At 40.1% G+C, this 20,430-nt stretch overlaps 1 protein-coding gene across 4 annotated transcripts in view; it reads right to left on the bottom strand.

Annotated features, from left to right (window-relative positions):
• ANAPC1 (anaphase promoting complex subunit 1) overlaps positions 1 to 13,649 on the bottom strand; it is a 96,149-nt gene extending 82,500 nt beyond the window's left edge. Inside the window, exons 1-7 of one of the 4 annotated variants that reach the window (XM_027033724.2) lie at positions 13,391 to 13,649; positions 11,444 to 11,680; positions 9,766 to 9,927; positions 4,024 to 4,075; positions 3,697 to 3,797; positions 2,965 to 3,047; positions 1,585 to 1,658 (exon numbers count right to left, since the gene is read on the bottom strand). In XM_027033724.2, coding sequence (XP_026889525.1) covers positions 1,585 to 1,658; positions 2,965 to 3,047; positions 3,697 to 3,797; positions 4,024 to 4,075; positions 9,766 to 9,927; positions 11,444 to 11,656 — 685 coding nt within the window. In that variant the 5' untranslated portion in view covers positions 11,657 to 11,680; positions 13,391 to 13,649. Of the gene's footprint in view, positions 1 to 1,584; positions 1,659 to 2,964; positions 3,048 to 3,696; positions 3,798 to 4,023; positions 4,076 to 9,765; positions 9,928 to 11,443; positions 12,383 to 12,645; positions 12,939 to 13,390 lie in introns of those variants that run through there. The other 3 variants (XM_053200932.1, XM_053200933.1, XM_053200934.1) reach the window with 3 other exon arrangements.
• Between the last annotated feature and the right edge of the window lie 6,781 nt (positions 13,650 to 20,430).

Below are 20,430 nucleotides of genomic sequence, written 5' to 3'. Positions count from 1 at the left end.
AGTATTTCATAAAGAAATGAATAAAACCACTCATAATTTCACCATCTCAAAATATCTACTATTAACATATTAGGGAGTATTCCTCCTAGTGTTTTCTCCTATATATGTAACAACTTTTTATGCTTTTACAAAATTAGAATCATACTGTATTCAGTTTTATATTCTATTTAACATTATGAGTAAGCAATTCCTGAAATCATTAAATATTATTCAAAAATATGATCAATAATGGCTTCACACCATTCAGTCACAGACTCTAACATATTTATTTAGGTTGTAACTGTTACCAATATAATATAGAATTACTAACACGCTTTTCTCTAAAAAAAAAAAACAAAACAAAAAACAGAGAATAAATAGCTTAGGCTTTGTGGACCCATGCTGATTTCTGCATGTTTTCTTCTACAACCCTTTAAAAACATAAAAACTTTAAAAACATAAACCTTACAAAAACAAGCTACTGGCTGGATTTAGCCCATGCGCTGTAGTCTGCCAAGCCCTGATACAAAAGATTAAAACTTCAATGAAATTTCATATTGTGTGCTTTGGATAAAGTCCCAAATTGGTCAAAAAATATAAACATTTTGGGGTGCCTCAGTGGCTCAGTCAATTAAGCACTGACTTCAGCTCAGGTCATGATCTCACGGCTCGTGAGTTCGAGGCCCATGTCAGGCTCCGTGCTGACAGCTCAGAGCCTGGAGCCTCCTTCAGATTCTGTGCCTTCCTCTCTCTCTGCCCCTCCCCTGCTTGTGCTCTGTCTCTCTGTCTCTCGAAAATAAATGAAAAACGTTTAAAAAAAATTTTTTTTTAATATACATATATAAACATTTTTTCAGTTTTCAAGTCCTCATTATTTACAATTATTTATCACATTTGGTCACATTTAAATTATTAAAATAAGCATCTAGAAATACCTGTAAGAAGTATTAAAAGTTCTGCATCTCAGCAAATTATTTCATTATGCACAGAGAAAGTGAATCACTAAAATTATACAGTACATACAGGCTGAAGAAACTACAATTTTTTCCTCAACAACAACAACAAAAAACTTAAGTTTATCAAAGTATTATTTATTTACTTATTAATTACTGAGGAACAGAGTCCAGAGCCATCTACAGGTAGGTTAGCAAGTATATCAATATTCCTGATTGATTACAGGTCCTATTTTTTTTCTTAACGTTTATTTATTTTTGAGACAGAGAGAGACAGAGCACGAATGGGGGAGGGTCAGAAAGAAAGGGAGACACAGAATCTGAAACAGGCTCCAGGCTCTGAACTGTCAGCACAGAGCCCAACACGAGGCTCAAACCCACACACATGAGATCATGACCTGTGCCAAAGTCAGACGCTTAACCAACTGAGCCACCCAGGTGCCCCATACAGGTCCTATTTTTAATAAAAGAATAACTGTTAAAACATGGTATTCAAGAAGATCTTGCTTCAGTATAAATTTCATAATAAAAATGTTTAAACTATATTATTTCTATAAAACAAGCCTAATTTTCGTATAAAGTTCCTTCAATTTCCTATCCCCCAAACTCAATAAAAAAGCTTATATGAAAGAACTTATAAAAATACACTTACTTCCAGATTTACAAACAAGTGGGGTTATTTCATCTAGTGGATGCAGCATGCTGAACATAGTGGGTAAAGGTTCTCTAGTAATAAACAGATATAAATCAATCACCAACACAAAATGATTCCATTTGTATGCAAATTTTACACTTTGCCTGCAAAAAAGTACCTTCTCCAGATTCCACAAGCAACTAGAAACCTGTCGCCTCAAAAAGCAACCCTCTAAACTTTTCCCAGTATCTTCTATTTCATTCCTAGAAATCCCTCCTCTTATACATGGTAATTCTGTGCATACACACACACACACACCCTCCCTCCCTCCCTCCCTTTCTCTCTCTCTCTCTCTCTCATGGAAATCAGTACAGCCCAGGGAATATCTCCAAACAGCAGTCATCACATTACAGAACAGAGTAATTAATAAGCATAAGGCGGTCTTTTTTTTTTTTAACCTCTCTTAGTGGCAGTGTGTCTTTGACAACTAAGAAAGAAATTTAGTGTCTTATACCAACTTACAAAGAAGTACAAACAAAACAAAAAGGGAAGGAAAACTTCAAGTAAATAAAAAGGTGGCATTGTTTTAAGGAGTGACTTTTAAGAAGAGAAAAACAGACCTCCTATCTAAACACAGCAAGATTAAAATCTTTAAGCAATGTTTTAAAAACCGTCAATAAACTTTTAAAAAAGGGTCGGGGGGGGTGCCTGGGTGGCTCAGTCGGGTAAGCATCTGACTTCTGCTCAGTTCATGATCATCTCACAGTTGATGGATTCAAGCCCCATGTCAGGCTCTGCGCTGTAAGGATTAAAGCTGTTAGCACAGAGCTTACTTCAGATCCTCTGTCCATCTCTCTCAAAAATACACATTCAAAAATACATACATACAAACATACATACAAGTGTCCACTACTTGTACCAGGCTATGACAGGTACTGTATGCTCATGCCCTTCAGTAAGCTCACAATTTATTAGGGAGACAAGGTAAAGATGCTACTAATAAGCACCTACCATTTACTGCACACCTAATATGTACTAAGTCCTATTTCAAGATTACATACATTAGCTCATTTAATCTTTGCATAAATCCTAAGAGTAAATGATCGTACTTCTATAACAGGTAAGGAAACTAAAGCTAAGAAAGCTCTAATGACCTGCCCAAAGTAACACAATGAAAAAATGACAGCACTAAGAACTGAGTCTTTTTATCTATAGTATGTGGTTGTTTAATTTTACTATGAGGTGAGGTGGATGGGAGGAAGCAGAAATAATTCGGTGCCAAGTCAGAAATAGAGCTCATGGAAATTATCATCATCCCAAACTTTTAGGTGAAAAATTTTACCTCAAAACATCAAAAAAGCCTGAACAATAATATACTGAACTGAGTAAGCTGAATACCTGGGTGGACCTGGAGGTAACTCATGTGTAGAACTGCTTCGTTCAAACAACAACCCATATTTGGTGGGCCAAACATTTGCAACCTATCAGGTAAAAGGATAGGAAAAAACAGAAGTAAAAGAAACTACTCTTCATAACATGTGCTTAAGAAACTACAGAGCATTAGATTTTCTTCCAATTTAATAAAAGCTTTTCCAACATGATCATTAACTATACATATGTGTGTATACGTATATATGTGTACATACATATGTGTACACACACACACACATATATATATATATGTATTTTTTTTTTTAAGTCCAAGACAAAATCAAATCTAAGCAAGAGCTCAATCAGAAATCCCTGCCACTGGCTAATACTAGTACCAAAATGACAATGTGATAAAATTTTAACAATAGCACTAGGTATGAAAAAGATGATGAGAAACAGGAAAAAGACTACTATTGCTTATGTGCTTTAATATTCCAAAATGATTTCTTTTTAAAATTTAAACTGAAAAAATCTCTCAGGAGAAAAAACCCATAATTAAATTTACTTCATTAAATAATTTATTTTTTGTGCAAAGGATGGAAAAATAGTATATTAAAGCTATTAAAATTTGGTTACTTTCAATTAATAAAAATAACATTCTTGATTACTACAAGATATAAGAACAGCAATACTTTTACAACCAATTAATTCAAGAATATTCTCCAACAAAATACAAAAACAGTGAAACACTCAACTTACCTGGAAAGGTAAAGAAGCTATATAATCCTTTCCTTCTATGCTATGCATGTTAATACATGAGCTTTGCAATATACATATGCATTTTTCTACTTCATCACTACCTGAAAAAAAAGGGTACAACCAGATTTATTCATTAAAAACAAAAAATCCCAACAATCAGAAACTGCCAATTCCCAACAGCACAAATTCTTTAATGTACCATATAAAAATGCATACGTTGAACCACTATTATTAGTGACTACATATTTTGAACAACAACCGCAACAAAAAAAACAAGCAGAGAAACATTTAGAGTAAGATGAAATGAAATTTCAAAAAGAAACTTACTGTAGGCCTTCTCAGATTTATCCTGTGATATGATGAAGTCACACCACAATGCCTAAAATCAAAACAAAATGCTTACCTGAGAAAACTGTATCTAAATGATAACCTATTCACTAATGGCATCTGACTAATAGCAATGACACCTACATCATACCTGTCCCTCCTCATCAGCTCAATATAATACACCACGGGAACAAAAAAGATAAAATTAGACTTAATTAATGATAAATATTATAAGGAAAGACAAACTATGTTTCCAAATAAGTTTTAGGAAAAGAGAAGGGAAGACGAAAATCCAAAAACCTACTGGACAGAAGCCCTGCAGCAAAAGTCAATTCCAATAATGGCCAACCCTCTATTATAGGTGATTACATTAGTAAATCTTACTATACAAAGCTAAAAGGTTACCGTAAGAGTTCAAAATTGCCAAGTTATTTTATAATCTCCAGACTTACATAATGATCTCATCATTCTTAGACTGTCCTAGACTCACTTTAGAAAAAATCTTTAGTGGCGCCTGGGTGGCTCAGTTGGTTAAGCGTCCAACTGCAGCTCAGGTCATGATCTCATGCTTGTGGGTTCGAGACCTGTGTCAGGCTCTGTGCCAACAGTTCAGAGCCTGGAGCCTGCTTCAGATTCTGTGTCTCCCTCTCTCCGCCCCTGCCCACTCTCACTGTCTCTCTCTCAAGAATAAATAATAAACATTAAAAAAAAAAAAAGAAAAAAGAAATAGAGAAAAAATCTTTAGAAAAATTAACATTTTCCTTAAAGGCCCCACTTGTAAAATTCAAACTAGGAAAAGCCATTAGACTTCAACTGGCATGCTTAACAATCACTTATTGAAATTGTTTAACGGCATTTTGTATGTTTTTGTAATTGTAGTAAGATATAAATTTACCACTTTAACCATCTGTAAGTGTACAAATTCAGTGGCATTAAACACATTCACAATGTTGTACAACCTCATCACTATCTACTTCTGGAACTTTCTCATCACCCCAATCAGAAATTGTACCCATTAAACACTGACTCCCCATTTCTCCCTCCTCCCTGCCCCTAGTAACCTTTATACTACTTTCTGTCTCTATGAATTTGCCTCTTCTAAGAGCCTCATGAAACTGGAATCACACAGGATTTGTCCTTTTGTGTCTACCTTACCATACTTTCAATGTTTTGCCATGTTGTAGTATCAGAATTTCCTGCATTTTTTAAGGTTGAATAATAATCCTCTGTACGTATACAGCACACATTGCTTATCCATTCATCTGTTTTTGGACACCTGGACTGGTTCCACCTTCCGGCTACTGTGAGGGGCACTGCCATGAATACTGGTATACAAGTATTGGTCTGAGTCCCTGCTTTCAATTCTTTTTAGTTAATTTATTTATTTTTAGAGAGAGAGAGAGAGAGAGAGAGAGAGAGAGAGAGAAAATGAATATCCCAAGCAGGGTCTTCACTGTCAGCACAGAATCCGACACAGGGCTCGAACCCATGAACCACGAGATGACCTGAACTGAAATCAAGAGTCAGACAAACAACTGAGCCACCCAGGCGCCCCTCCCCTCCCGGCTTTAAACTCTTTTGAGGATATACCTACAAGTGGAATTCCTAGATCGTATGGTAATCCTATATTTACCTTTTGGAGGAACCACCAAACTGTTTTCCACAGTGGTTACTTTCCATTCCCACCAGCAATGCACAGCGTTCCAATTTTTCAACACCCTCACCAACACTTGTTATCTTTGGTTTTTTTAATAATCATCATCCTAGTAGGTGTGAAGTGGTATCTCACCATGGTTTTGATTTGCATTTGCCTGATAACTAATGATGCTGAGCGTCTTTTCATGTGCTTATTGGCCATTTGTAGATCTTTAGAGAAATGTCTACTTAAGTCCTGTGCCCATTTTTTAGTTGGACTGCTTGCTCTGCTGTTGTTGAGTTGTAGGGGTTTTTAATGACATTTTAGCAAATACAAGTTCAAAGAAAAACAGGCACCAGAGCTGCACTCCAATCTGAAATCTCCAAAGTCTGCACTGTACCTCAGTCTCAACTTCCTCTTATGAAACTCTACCCTCCCAGGCTGTAAAACTAGATACTTCAGTCTCCTTTACCCCTAATATCTAAGAAGTCGCTTGCCCCCTCTCCACCTAGTTCCCTCAGCCTTGTCTCTCGCCTCCATCTCCCCATTGTCTTCAGGCGACCATCTCTTTCGCCTGAACCGCCACCAAACAGTATTCCAGGCAACAGTCTCTCCAGTCAGTCCTATATGCTCCCACCAAACTAATCACTTCTCAAAATACAAAACTGATCATGTACTTTCCATTTGCAAAGTAGGGGATAAGCTGCCTTCTGCATACAGTTTAAAATACAAATTCCTGGGGCGCCTGGGTGGCTTAGTCGGTTAAGCGTCCGACTTCAGCTCAGGTCACAATCTCACAGTCCGTGAGTTCGAGCCCCACGTCGGGCTCTGGGCTGATGGCTCAGAACCTGGAGCCTGCTTCTGATTCTGTGTCTTCCTCTCTCTCTGCCCCTCCCCCGTTCATGCTCTGTCTCTCTCTGTCTCAAAAATAAATAAACGTTAAAAAAAAATAAAATAAAATACAAATTCCTTGGTTCACATACAAGTTTAAGTTCGGATCTATCCAATACCTGCCAGCATCTACCCATAGCCACACCCTGAGTATAGCCATTCTGAATTTAGACAAAGTCATGTTTTTCCACACTCTTTACACTGAACATCTGTCTCACCTAAATCTAAGTTATTAATAGTTTGCCATATCTGTTTATATACATACATTTGCGTTCACGTGGGATTGAGGGGACACTATTTGAATTACACATCATGACACTTTACCCCTAAACACTTCATCATGCACTTCCTATAAATAAACATGGTTTCCTATATAGCCACAAAACATTATCCTGCCTAAGAAAAAAAATGATTTTTGAACATCACTTAATATCCATTCCATTTGCAACTTTTTCAAATTTTCAAATTTTCCCAAAACTGTCTTTTTTAGCTGATTTTCTAGAACCAGAATTCAAAGTTCACTTAACAAGTTTCAAAAAATATTGCATTTGGTGATGTCCCCTTAGTCTCCTTTTAATCTAGACAAGTCTCCACCTTCTTTTCTTTCTCCCTGACTTTCTAAAGAGACCAGAATCTAGACTGTGCCCCCAATTGTTTTCTCATGGTGTTTTTTTCTTTAAATTTTCTATTATGGGAAATTTTAAACATATATCAAGTAAACAGAGTAACATAAGTCCCATCAGCCAGCTTCAGTAATTACCAACCTTTGGCCATTCTTGTTCCATCTACACCTCCAACCCACTTCTCATCTCATGATAGTTTACAAATTGATCCTCTAGTCCCCATTATTTCCTATAATTGAAAATTAGGTCTAGATATTCAAGTTAAGTATTTGAGAAGAAAAGGTAGTAGGTTGACATCACCATACCTCGTGCTGCATTACAGCTGGAGGCGCATATCACTCCTTTGTCCCACTATCATTGATGATAAACTCAATCAATCTGGTTGAGGTGGAGAATAACAGATACCTCCAAAGTAGAGATACATTGTACCTCCACATTACAAACAATCCAGAGGGCAACACTTTGGTGCCATGGTCATATCCTTTTACCCAAAAGTGTTAGTATCCATTTACGATCTTCGTCTGAATCAGTTATTACCTTGGATGCTAAAAAATGGTGATTTTCAGATGAATGGATAAAGAAAAGGTGGTGTATATATATATACAATGGAGTATTACTTGGCAATCAAAAAGAATGATTTGCAAGTACGTGGATGGAACTGGAGGGTAATATGCTAAATGAAATTAGTCAGAGAAAGACAAATATCATATGACTTCCTTCATATGAGGACTATAAGAGACAAAACAGATGAACATAAGGGAAGGGAAACAAAAATAATATAAAAACAGGGAAGGGGACAAAACAGAAGAGACTCTTAAATATGGAGAACAAACAGAGGGTTACTGGAGGAGGTGTGGGAAGGGGGATGGGCTAAATGGGTAAGGGGCATTAAGGAATCTACTCCTGAAATCATTGTTGCACTATATGCTAACTAATTTTGATGTCAATTAAAAGAAAAAAACAAAAAAAAGAGTAGACCCATGTTCCAAGTGTGATCAGGCCAGCCAATATCAATGGATTTGTTTGCTGCTTTTATGTCTGTCCAGCAAAGGCCACAGCTCATAGCAACATGCAGTCAATTAAAACTTTTTCAGAGAATTTCTATGTGAGAAACTATTAAAGGCCATCTTCTCCAATTTGAATTAATTCAATTAATTCTTTGAATTCAAAACAGGATGTCTACAGCTATAACAATCTCTGATTCAGCTTCCGGCCTTTCTATTAATCCTAACCATATCTAAGCCTTATTTCATTTGTTTTACTCTATATCCAAGTCTGTCAAACTCATTTTGAATCTTGATTCTGTCCAGGAATATATTCAGGGTTTTCTTTTCCATTTATTTCCTTCCCATATTGATAAGTAAGCCTTCTCTATCTTTACGTACCTCTGAAAACCATCTTTGAGGGTAAGGCCTAGAAAACGTCTTAAGGTTGGGGCGCCTGTATGGCTCAGTTGGTTGAGCGTCCGACTTCAGCCCAGGTAATGATCTCACGGTTTGTGAGTTCGAGCCCCACGTCGGGCTCTGTGCTGACAGCTCAGAGCCTGGAGCCTGCTTCAGATTCTGTTGTCTCCCTCTCTCTCTGCCCCTCCCCCACTCATGCTCTGTCTCTCTTTCTCTGTCAAAAATAAGCATTAAAAAAATTGTTTAAAAAAAAAAAGAAAGAAAGAAAACGTCTTAAGGCATTAAGGAATCTACTCCTGAAATCATTGTTCCACTATATGCTAACTAACTTGGATGTAAATTAAAAAACAAATTAAATAACTTCTTATTTTAAAAAAATGGTGATTTTCTAATTCTACCATTCCCTTATTTATTCACTGGTCTACTATAAATATGGGTTTTCCTTCATTAATTGGAAATGAATTGCATGTCTTCCAAAAAGGCAGGGCAAATGTTTAATTCTTTCCTTTTAATTACCAATTTCAGAATAGAATTAGTTTTAATAGCCAACTACAATGATAGCAAACTAGGGATTTCCTTTCCCTTACTCTTTTAGTATTACTATGAGCCCAATCTTTTTTATTCGATATTCTGCAATCATAGTCATCATGTGTTAAAATATTTTTGTACCCTGAATGTCTTATAAGTTTTTACTTACAATAAGTCAAATTAATCAAGGACAATGTTTAAAGATTATCCTTAAACTGACAAAAGATAGCATAAAAAAGGTGATGATATAGAAAACAAATGAAATTTTTATTTTCCTATCATCTTTACTACATGTTAAAATATACATCCAGTTGCTGGGATCGTTATGCTATGTTTTTATCATTTCTGTTAAGTTAAAAAAAAAATTTTTTTAATGTTTATTTATTTTTGAGAGACAGAGAGAGACAGCATGAGCAGGGGAGGGGCAGAGACAGAGGGAGACATAGAACATGAAGCAGGCTCCAGGCTCTGGGCTGTCAGCACAGAGCCCAACACGGGGCTCGAACTCACGAACCATGAAATCATGACCTAAGCTGAAGTTGGACGCTTAACCGACTGAGCCACCCAGGCACCCCATCATTTCTGTTACATTTTAATACAAAAGTTTGTTGTATTTAAGTGTTAAATAATCAACCAAATGCTAAAATTCAAATCAACTCACCTGCTGAACAGGACTGTCAACTGTAAATGCTTTATAAACAGCTAATGCCTGGCTTTTACTTCCTTTGCTCCAGATCACCATATTTCCAGCCACGTAGAGTTCCTCATCATAATCCACTTCTTCTCCAATTTCGCTGACACCTTTCCTTAACTGCCAGCTTTCCTTAAAAATTAATACATGTAAGACAGGTTAATAAAGCACTTTCTCAATTGTACGGGACAACACATTAAATCAAACGGTCATCCAAATATAAGTCTCTTACTCTCTCTCTGGAGTAAGACACAATCCAAACCCAGCTCTTAGAAGGTTTGATGCCACCGATTAACATAGTTGGTGTGTAAATCTTACAGGATTTTATGAACAAGAATTTACTCAAAAATTCTATTAACTGCCTTATACTAATATATTATTCTGCCAAAAATGTTACACCTTATCAACAAACCTTATACCTTATCTATAGATCCAAAAATGAAACCGACATACTCAGGACACAAAAAAGGTATATTAAGCATATACGGGGGTGATGCAAGGGAGCAGTGAAGTACACGTGGGAATCACTGGTGGAATTTATACACAATGCTTATTTCCCAGTTTCACAACATATACACTCACCTTCCTCCCCTTGTCCTACCCATCCAAATGAATGGGAGTGAGAAAGATTTAGATTTCTAACTACATAAGCCTCCCCTCCCTGAGATTTTGTTATCCCAAAGGGATAAGAAAATGGAAGGCAGGAACGGCTGATTTTCTGACACACACTTGTATCTCACTCCCCTATTTAAGAATTACTACACTATTTGTATGGCATTTGTTTCCTCCTCTAGAAACGTTCAGGTTTTGGGGTGCCTGGGTGGCTCAGTGAGTTGAGCGTCCAACCCTGGATGTCGCCTCAGGTTGTGATCCCAGGGTCATGGGATCTAGCCCCGTGTCAGGCTCCACACTGAACATGGAGCCTGCTTAAGATTCTCTCCCTCTCTCCCTCTGCCCCTCTCCCCGACTCAAGTGCACACTCTCTCGCTCACTCTCTCTCTAATTAAATTAAATTTAATTTAACTTAATTTAAAAAAAAGAAGAAACACCCAGGTCTTTTGCAGCAGGGACCATTTCTAAATCTACCATCTACTCATCAAATAACATGAAATCTGGTCTCCACATACTAAGCAAAGAGAAAGAGGTTCAAAATAGACCATAATCAAGCCTGGTGGCTCAGTCGGTTGAGCATCCAACTCTTGATTTCAGCTCAGGTCGTGATCTCATGGTTTGTGAGTTCGAGCCCTGCATTGAGCATCAGGCTCCGCACAGCACAGGATTTCCACTTGGGATTCTCTCTCTCTCTTTCTCTCTCCCTCTCCTCTGCCACTCCCACCCCCACCCCGCTGGCAGGCACACTCTCCCAAAATAAATAAATAAACTTTATAAAAAATAAAAACAAAATAGACCATAACCATACTACTGAATTTGACTTCCATTATGAAATCATGAGTTATACATGTCTAAACAGCTATGACACCATAATACAATAATGTAATTATTCTAGCTTTTACTGTAATTACCAAATCTGAATCTCTACCCCCCAAGAAGCATTATATTCATTCCTCAGTTGCATCTGAGTAACCTTAAATTATAAATAGATCACATCACTCTAATTTCAAAAATATAATGGGAAACTTAATGGAACCTTCTGTTTCTCGTGGATTGTAACCTCCTGAAGGGATCCCACCAAGCCAGCAGCACCATCAGAAGACCATAACTCAGAGGCTGGCTGCAGCTGGCGAAGCTGAAGGTTCAAAGCATTAGGGTGGTGCTTGCAGTGGTCTCGACCAAAAGGAACAAATTCCTGCAAATCCCCGGCTGCAATCATTGTTGCCCTTTCTTCATAGAAGTTCGACATGGGTTCCAAATATCAACATTATTTCTGCATGAATTCAAACACATTCTGGTCAGCTTCTAGAGTCAAAACCAGAATATAAAGATCATAAAAGTAAACAAAAGAGTCATTAATCCTATCATATTATATAGATGTACGTGTAATCATAATATCAAAGGGCGTTCCAGATCCCATGAAAGGCATACCTAAAGGATCACTGGCATATTGGAATGAAACAAACAAAAACACGTTACCTCTAACTCATCAGAAGCTGAAATACGGCTTTTAGTAGACCAGTCCACAAAAGACCTAACAAACTATCAAATCAAATGTCATCAGCAGTTTTGACATGCCAATTCACTTAAACATATAACTACAACCAATTCCAATTTTTGGTGAAACCATAACCAAGGCATGAATAACCCTGGCCATGGAAAAGTCATGCTTATAGCAAATTTAAGAGTGCTAGCTTTTAATTAACACAATCTATTACAGTACAGCTCATTACTGCGAAGATGTAGATGAGCTCTAGATGGAAAAACTCTCCTTTACCTCCAAAACACTGCTACATACAGTAATTGACAACTAATAAAATTCCAATATTGTATAAGGTGGTATATCAGGTGAATGCCAGTTCTGTCTCTGAGACAACACCTACATTAGAAATAGGTTTTGCAGCATCACATTTAAACTGCAATCCTTGAACACAGAAATCAGAACAAATGTATAGATAACCTTTAGCGTCTGAAAAACACTCACAATTAAGAATGCAATTAAATTTGACACAGATTTCTCATCTGAAGTTTTTTTGGCATCAGTAGTTTTCATTGCTGCACTATCTCAAAGCCTCTGTAGTTTCTATGCAGCAGAGTTGCAAAGCTATTTTGCTGTGAATCAACATTCCTTAGATAACTGTATGTCACAATCGTGGCACTTATTTCCTCCTGCTAAAATTCAGAATTGAGAACACTTGAACTTAGGACACTACTAATAACGTGCCTTACAAAACTTACAAGAAAACAACAAATCTCAGCTGGTCTTCCTATTTCCTAGTCAACAGGATGGCCAGCATTAACCTTGTGACTTTGTCCAACTTCAGTTGTGCAATTTCAAAATGTTATTCTATCAAATCTTCAAGAAAATTACATTATTACAGAATTAATTTAACAGTACAATATCTTTTTGTACGATTAGAACATCTTTAATACTTTTAAAGTACCTCAAATTTTTACGTTTACTCATTAGAGCAACAAAGAAAGCTACAAATAAAAGTACTATGTTACATTAATAAGATAAATTAAGATATGAACCTTGGTTACTAGGAACAAAAACTACCCTGCCAAAGGTAACCACAAAACTGCCTTAAGAGGAGACCCAAATGCACAGGAAACGCATCTTGCGTAGAGTCTCCGCAAAAAGGCAACGCTTCCTCGGCCTCCTTAGGGTTAGGTGAAACCAAAAAGCTAAGCCCTTGGGCCTCAGAAAATTCTGTCCGAGAAGCAAGGAGCTGTAGAGAAGCTGAGGCCCACATGGGACACCGCGTCCAACTCAGGAAGGAAGTCAACGAGGAGTGGAGCGGGGAGGTGCACCCCGGAAAGCCCAGCCCGCAGGCCGAGGACCCCTTGGCGCAAACGGGCGCCTAGGGCCTGACCCTGGACTCCCAGCCCTCCGGTCACCGGATGCAGGTCAACCTCGGGGCGGGTGCGAGATCGTAAGACATGTGGTGAATCACCGGACGCTGCGGGCCCGAGCCCGCACCTGTGTAACTCGGGACGCGTCAGGCGCGGCGAGCCCCGGCTGCTCCCCGGAGGCGCGGGGGCCGAGGGGGCCCGAGGGCAGCGGTGGGGTCGGTCACGGTGACTCCTCGGCCGCTGCCACTTCTCATTCCCTCTCCCTCCCCTATTCCGGAGGAAGAATGGGCAGCAGCTACGGACGCGACTGCGAACGACAAGCAGGCGTGCAGGGAAGCCACTCAGGCGAGATGTTCAAATGGACGCTTCCATCTTTGCTTTCCCGTCCTGCCTCGCGCAGGGGCGGGGCGGGGTGGGGCGTCGCGGGAGGCGCGCGGCGGGACTTCGGTCCTAGCGCCTGCGCAGTTGCAGGAAGAAAGGAGTTGCGTTTTTCAACCTCTCTTGGGAGCGCAGCGAAGGTGTCGAAACCCTGGGCGCCTTTGCCAGAAGCTGTACCGTGATGGGCCCCCTCCTGGCGTCCAGATCTTCTCCAGGTTATGTCATAACAAGCTTGAACTGCTCTTAACTCTGAATTAGGAAATATTCTGGCCAGTTTCACTCCAATCTCCAGACCCCCAAATGGGAGGTATTGTACTCCAGGCTTGGGGCAGAAAGGGAGGGGACATGCGGATTTTCTCTCTTTGCCAGTGCACTTTAACTTTTTGGGGTCTGGACCCTTTAAAAAGTTGATGAACGCTATGGAGGCCCCGACAAAAACGTAGCGTGCAATTTCTGAGCTTCACAGACACTTCTATGCGATTCATAGACCCAGATTAAGAACCCTAGTTTTTATACCCCCCCCCCCCCGTGTGGATTCAACTGTACAATATCACACTTACAGAAACTAGAAAACTTTCTTGAGCTCTGATCTCCCATTGCATATCTCTTGGTTAAAAGTACTGATAAGCGTCCTATTGCCTAAAAAATAGTTCAAGTTCTTTATCCAGAAATGTAAAGTTGGCTGAAACTTTATGTGCACTAGGGTTTCCCCAAACACACTTTGCACTTCGTGGTCTGGTATCTCATCTTTTTATTTAGAATGTTAGCCTTCAGGGTTTGGCTCAAATGCCTTTTCTCAGAAGCCTTCACTCCAACAGGAAAGCGGCTACTGAGGACTGAATGTTTGTCCTGCCAAAATTCGTACGTTCAAACCTAATGCCCCATGTGATGGCATTAGGAAATGAGACCTTTAGGAGGTGCCTAGATCATAAGGATGGAGCCCTCATGAATGGGATTAGTGTACTTTTTTTTTAATTTTTTTTAATTTTATTTATTTTTGAGAGAGCGACAGAGCACAAGTAGGGGAGGGACAGAGAGAGAGGAAGACACAGAATCCAAAGCAGGCTCCAGGCTCTGAGCTGTCAGCACAGAGCCTGACGCGGGGCTCGAACTCCCAAACCATGAGATCATGACCTGAGCTGAAAAAAGGCACCCCAGTGTGTTTTTTATGCGACTTCACAACTCCCTGTCTCCTGCCACCCACCAAGCGAAGTCACAGTAAAAGACAGCTATCAATGGAACAGACAGCAGGTGTCACCAGACACTCAATCTACCAGCGCCCTGATCTCAGACGTCCCAGACTCCAGAACTGTGAGAAATAAATGTTTGCTGTTTGTAAAGCCAGGCAGTTTATGGTATTTTGGTTATGGCAGCCCAAATGGACTCAGACAGAGACTCTCTTAGAAGTTTGAGGAGGGGGCGCCTGGGTGGCTCAGTCGGTTGGGCGGCCGACTTCGGCTCAGGTCATGATCTTGCGGTCCGTGAGTTTGAGCCCCGCGTCGGGCTCTGTGCTGACTGCTCAGGGCCTGGAGCCTGTTTCGGATTCTGTGTCTCCCTCTCTCTGACCCTCCCCCATTCATGCTGTGTCTCTCTCTGTCTCAAAAACAAATAAACGTTAAAAAAAAAATTAAAAAAAAAAAAAAAGAAGTTTGAGGAGATCTGCCTTTCACTGTAGTCATTTGCTTGAAAACAAAATATCCCCAGACTTCCCTGGCCTGATACAGGGATCAGATTTTGATCAAGGCAAACTGGTCAGTAGGAACGAGGCAGGAAGGAGCCACACAAATAAATTCCCTTTTCCTCTCCCTCAGATAGACGACTGTAAGGAATGGTTTCTCTGCATCACCTGTCAAGACATGTCTGTGGCTGAGTGGGCCACCTGCCAAGGAGACTACTGATGCATAGGCAGCCCGTTGTGAAGCAGCATCCATGCAGGACTTCTTAGCCTTCCCTGCTCCTTCCCTTCATTCTCTCCAGCTTGGAGGAAAGCATCAGCACTCATCACACTTGCCTCTGGCTCTATCTTTTAGGGAACACAAGCAGCACAATCCATTAAAGAGTTTCTCATGCTGCTAATGATCCAATCTGTAAAGCAAGTCACTGAAAGCATTCACTCAGCTCTCCCTCCTAGGTGTTCCCTTGTTGCTCGCAAATTCTCAAGATGTTTCTCTGTGGCCTCAGCGGATGTGCTCTATGAGGACACCAAGGTCAATGTGGACATTTCCCCTCCAGTACTCCCAAAGACCATCCTTCCTCAGGTGCACCCCTGCAGCATTCCAGTGTCCATGACAGCATGGCTTGGACTCATGGTCTGACAAAGTCTTCTAAGAAAGGAAATCATCTAGCTTCTACCATTAACCTCTGCTCATAGGGGTCCAAACCACAAATCCAGGAGTTTTAGAAAATGGTCATCTGTTACCTCCATCATCCTCCCATTTTCTTCTAGCATTTGAGGCATCCACTTGGCTCAGAACACAGAACCCTGGTGTAGACTCCTACAGGCAACCAACTCACCACACTTCTGTCATGTCCTCCAAATGAACATGGATTATCTGTAGGGCTCCTGAGATTGCATTTTGGATACAGATACAGATGTATCCAGTATTATAAAGTAGACCTCTTCTGTTGGTGTACTTACCCAGTAATTAGCAAAATTCCCCATATATAATTGGCACGCCAAAAAAATTGAATAAAATCCCCATTTCTCACTTTTAATCTATTTGTGACAAAAAAAAATGCAAGTCTCTGCATTAGTAGCCATTGCTACATAATAATATTACCACAAAATGTATGGGTTAAAATAACATGTATTTATTATGTCACAATTTCTATGAGTCAGGCGTCCAGGCCTAGATGGGTCTTCCACTTGGGGTCTAACAAGGCTGCAATAAAGGTGTTGCTTGGAGTATGGTCTCATCCAAGGCTCTACTGGGGAAAGCTTTGCTTCTAGGCTCACTCAGAATTCAGTTTCTTGTAGTTCTAGGACTAATGGCTTCAGCATTTTGCTGGCTGTCAGCAAGAGGCTGTCCTCAGCAACTAGAAGCCACACACAATCCCTGTAGTGTTCCCCAATATCATCAAAGCATGCAAGCCAAGAAGGCAATAGCATTTACTAGCAAGAAGTCACAACCTTAGTCTAGTCACAAAAGTGACATCTAATCACCTTTGAGGGTTAAAAGGAATCACACTCAGGGCTGGCGAAGGATTACATAAGGAAGCAGGGATCACTGGGAGTCTTCTCAGAAGCAGCCCACTACAGTCTCCAATATCTGTCTGGTAAGTATAAGGCTTTAGACTACCCATTTTGGCGGAGAATGAAATGTATGCCAGGCTCTCCGTCTCTTCTGAGCCCTTACAGCAGCCCCCTCTCTGCCCTTCCTTTCTGGGCCTGCACAGGGCCCTACATCTGCCTCTCTACCAGACCCACCCTGGGCCCACAGCTGACTCTGTCTCACCCTGTAGTTCTCCACAACCTCATAGTCTCAGAAACCACAGAAGGACTTTGGTTAAAGCCAAGTTTTCTGTGTTTTAACTATTGCAGAGGAGACACAGGAAAAACAAGCTGCTTCTCAAACACCTGAAATCATACTTGATTTTTATACAGGTGAAGAAGAAGGACCCAGAAGGTCAAGGTACAGTTAACCAGTTCATTTACATGGTTAAGTGAATAACAAGAGGTATAATCAATGAGCTATCATGTAATATTTTCTGAATGTATTCAATTTTCCAATACATGATTCACAAACTTGAAGATAATCCAAGCATAGGGGTTAGGATTTATATTTGAAGTAGGGTAACCAATCATCCCAATTTTCCCAGAACTGGGGTTTCCCAGGATACAAGACTCAGTTTTAAAACCAGACAGCCCATGCCAACCGAGACTACTGGTCAACCTAATTTGAAATGACAAAAGGCAGGCTTTATACACATGTGAGTAAACCCTTACCTTCTGGGGTTTGGGGACAATTCAGGGAAATGAACCCCTCAGCACATAAAACACAATATCTTCTCCATTTCAAACGTATGGCTAGCCTGGCTCGTCCAACTTAAGTCTCACAATGTAGTACGTCCCATCTTAAAGAGAAAGTTCGTATTTCTGATCTAAAATTTTTCTTTATCAAACGGAATGTTTACAGTATTTTGATTTCACAATTTAAATGCTATCTTTTCCAAAAATAACCCATTTTCCCCAAGAAAAACACAACAATTTTAGAGAACTGTAATTAGAGATTAAGTTGAGAGTAGGTAGGGACACTGGGGTGGCTCAGTTGATTAAGCGTCTGACTTCAGCTCAGCTCATGGTCTCGTGGTTCATGGGTTCGAGCCCCATGTCAGGCTCTGCTGACAGTATCAGGCTCTGTGCTGACAGCTCAGAGTCTGCTTTAGATTCTGTGTCTCCCTCTCTCTCTCTTCCCCTTCTCCACTCACACACTCTCTCTCTCTCTTAAAGATAAATAAACATTTAAAAAAATTGAGAGTAGGTGGCATGTGGAAACTAAATTGTAAAAGATTGGGTTAGACCATCTTTTTTTTTTTTTCAAAGGCAATTCAGGGTAGTTTGATTAGTACATTTTATATCAAGCCCTTCCTTCCCAATTTTGATTTTAACCAGCAATACTTTACTATATTAAGCCTCTGGGTCCTATAATTGCTAAATTAGTAGGCCACAAACCTTGAAATGATGACAGTAATAAATTTCCTCATAGTACAGTGAATATGTTATTGTGTGGTACTGAATGGGGACCTAAAATACAAATAGCACCAAGCTATCTGGGGATGGGATGACGGCCCCAGTAACGTAACAAGCAACAATTAAGGTAGTGCTTTCTAAAATCCCTCCATGATAAAGGTATTCTTAGCCATTGTTCATGCCTAATTGATCTCACGTATGGAGAATTTACCAAGTGAGGGTGAGTAGTTGAGATTAGTAAAGAAGGAATGACACCATATGCTGAGAATGAAGAACTACAAGGCTTGAATTCTCACTTGCCTCCTTAATAGGTTCAGGGGTAATTTTGTATAGTATTTACATTTGCACCTCTGGAAAAAAAAAATATATATATATGTATGTATGTATATGTGTACATATATACATATATATGCTTTTCGATTTCCACAGGTAAGTGTGTGTTCTGCATCATTCTCTGTAACCTTTTTTGTCTGGTTTTTTTTTTTAATGTTTATTTTTGAGAGAGAGAGCGGGGGAAGGGGCACAGAGAAAGGGGACAGAGGATCTGAAGCAGACTCTGCTGGCAGCAGAGAGCCCCATGTGGAGCTTGGACCCATGAACCGTGAGATTATGACCCAAGCCGAAGTCAGACACTTAACCAACTGAGCCACCCAGGGGCCCCTTTTGTAGCTTTTCAAGAACTCTGAGGGGCCTGCGGTTTTATTCTATCTGCCTGCCAGTTCCATGAATGTTGGTAGAAGCCAGAAAACCACTGGGTCAGAGATGAAGGATAATTTCTTACAGCAGCAGCAGAGTATGAGCATTATTGTGCCTGTGCCCTGAGCCCTAGTTTCCACCGAGTGACATGAAGAAGGCCAGATGACATCTGCATACACATTGGATTGCAGCAGAGGGAAGGCACGGTGAGGTTAGGAAAACCTTTAGTAATAGGCAGAAGAGACACGATCTCTGTCTTCAAAGGCTATAAACAAACCTGCCCTTTGCTCCGGGGACAGACACTCTCTCTATCTTCCAATGTTTCCTAACAAAGGAACAAGGACAGGGTGCCCCCGTGTAAGATAAGAGGAACTGTCTCCCAGCATGGCAAAGTGTAACTCTCTCCAATATCAAAGTTTCTTCCATACCAGTAAATTGTGTACAGAATCTGGGTCACCTGGGTGGCTTAGTCAGTGAAACATCCAACTCTTGATTTTGGCTCAGGTCATGATCTCACAGTTATGGGATTAAGCCCCACATTGGGGTCTGTGCCCGGCTCTATGCTGGGTGTGGAGCCTGCTTGAGATTTTCTCTCTCTTTCTCTTTAGCTCTCAAAAAAAAAAAAAAAAAAGACAATCTAATTGCACAATGGTTACATGTTAGTCACTTCTCGCTGTGTAACCACATTACTACAAACCTAGTGGCAATCCACATTATTATCTCACAGTTTCTCTAGTCAGAAATCTGAGTGTGGCTTAAGTAGCTCCTCTGGTTAGGATTGCATGCAAAACCGCACTCAAGATTTGGCCAAGATTTGGCCAAGACTGTGGTCTCATCCCAGATTCTACTGGGGAAGGATATGCTTCCAATTTCACTCGGGTTGTTGGCAGAATTCAGTTGCTTACAGTTGTAGGATTGAGATATTTGGTCTCTTGCTGGCTGTGGGTTGGAGATGCCCTCAGCTCCAAGAGGCCTTACCAGATAGGGTTCCCCAACAGGGCCACTTGGTCCCTCAAAGCCAGCAAGAGAGAGAGAGCAAACAATTCCAGCAAAATGGGCACTAGAGTCTATAAGAATCACACAATTTAAGTATATCCCATCACATTTGACTTACTCTGTTGGTTTGTGTCTTCAGATGTGTTTGTGGAGGGGACTGGCTGTTGGCTACTTCAGATCATTTATCTGACAGAGTGAGGAAAACTCTGAGGAGAGGACCTTTTAGTTGAGAACTCAAATGATGAGGAGTCAACAGTGCAAAGATGAGGTGTGAGGAGCATTCTGGGAAGAAGGAACAGAAAATGGAAAATGTAGCTACACCCACAGACAAAAAATTACCATGCCCTTATAACATTGTAGTTTATTTGTTTCTGTGTCTGTTTTCTCCAGGACCCAGTGAATTGTAC

Source organism: Acinonyx jubatus, chromosome A3 (genome assembly GCF_027475565.1).
Source record: "Acinonyx jubatus isolate Ajub_Pintada_27869175 chromosome A3, VMU_Ajub_asm_v1.0, whole genome shotgun sequence".
In the NCBI taxonomy this organism is placed as follows: Eukaryota; Metazoa; Chordata; class Mammalia; order Carnivora; family Felidae; genus Acinonyx; species Acinonyx jubatus.
This window is presented reverse-complemented; position numbering and strand designations above follow the sequence as displayed.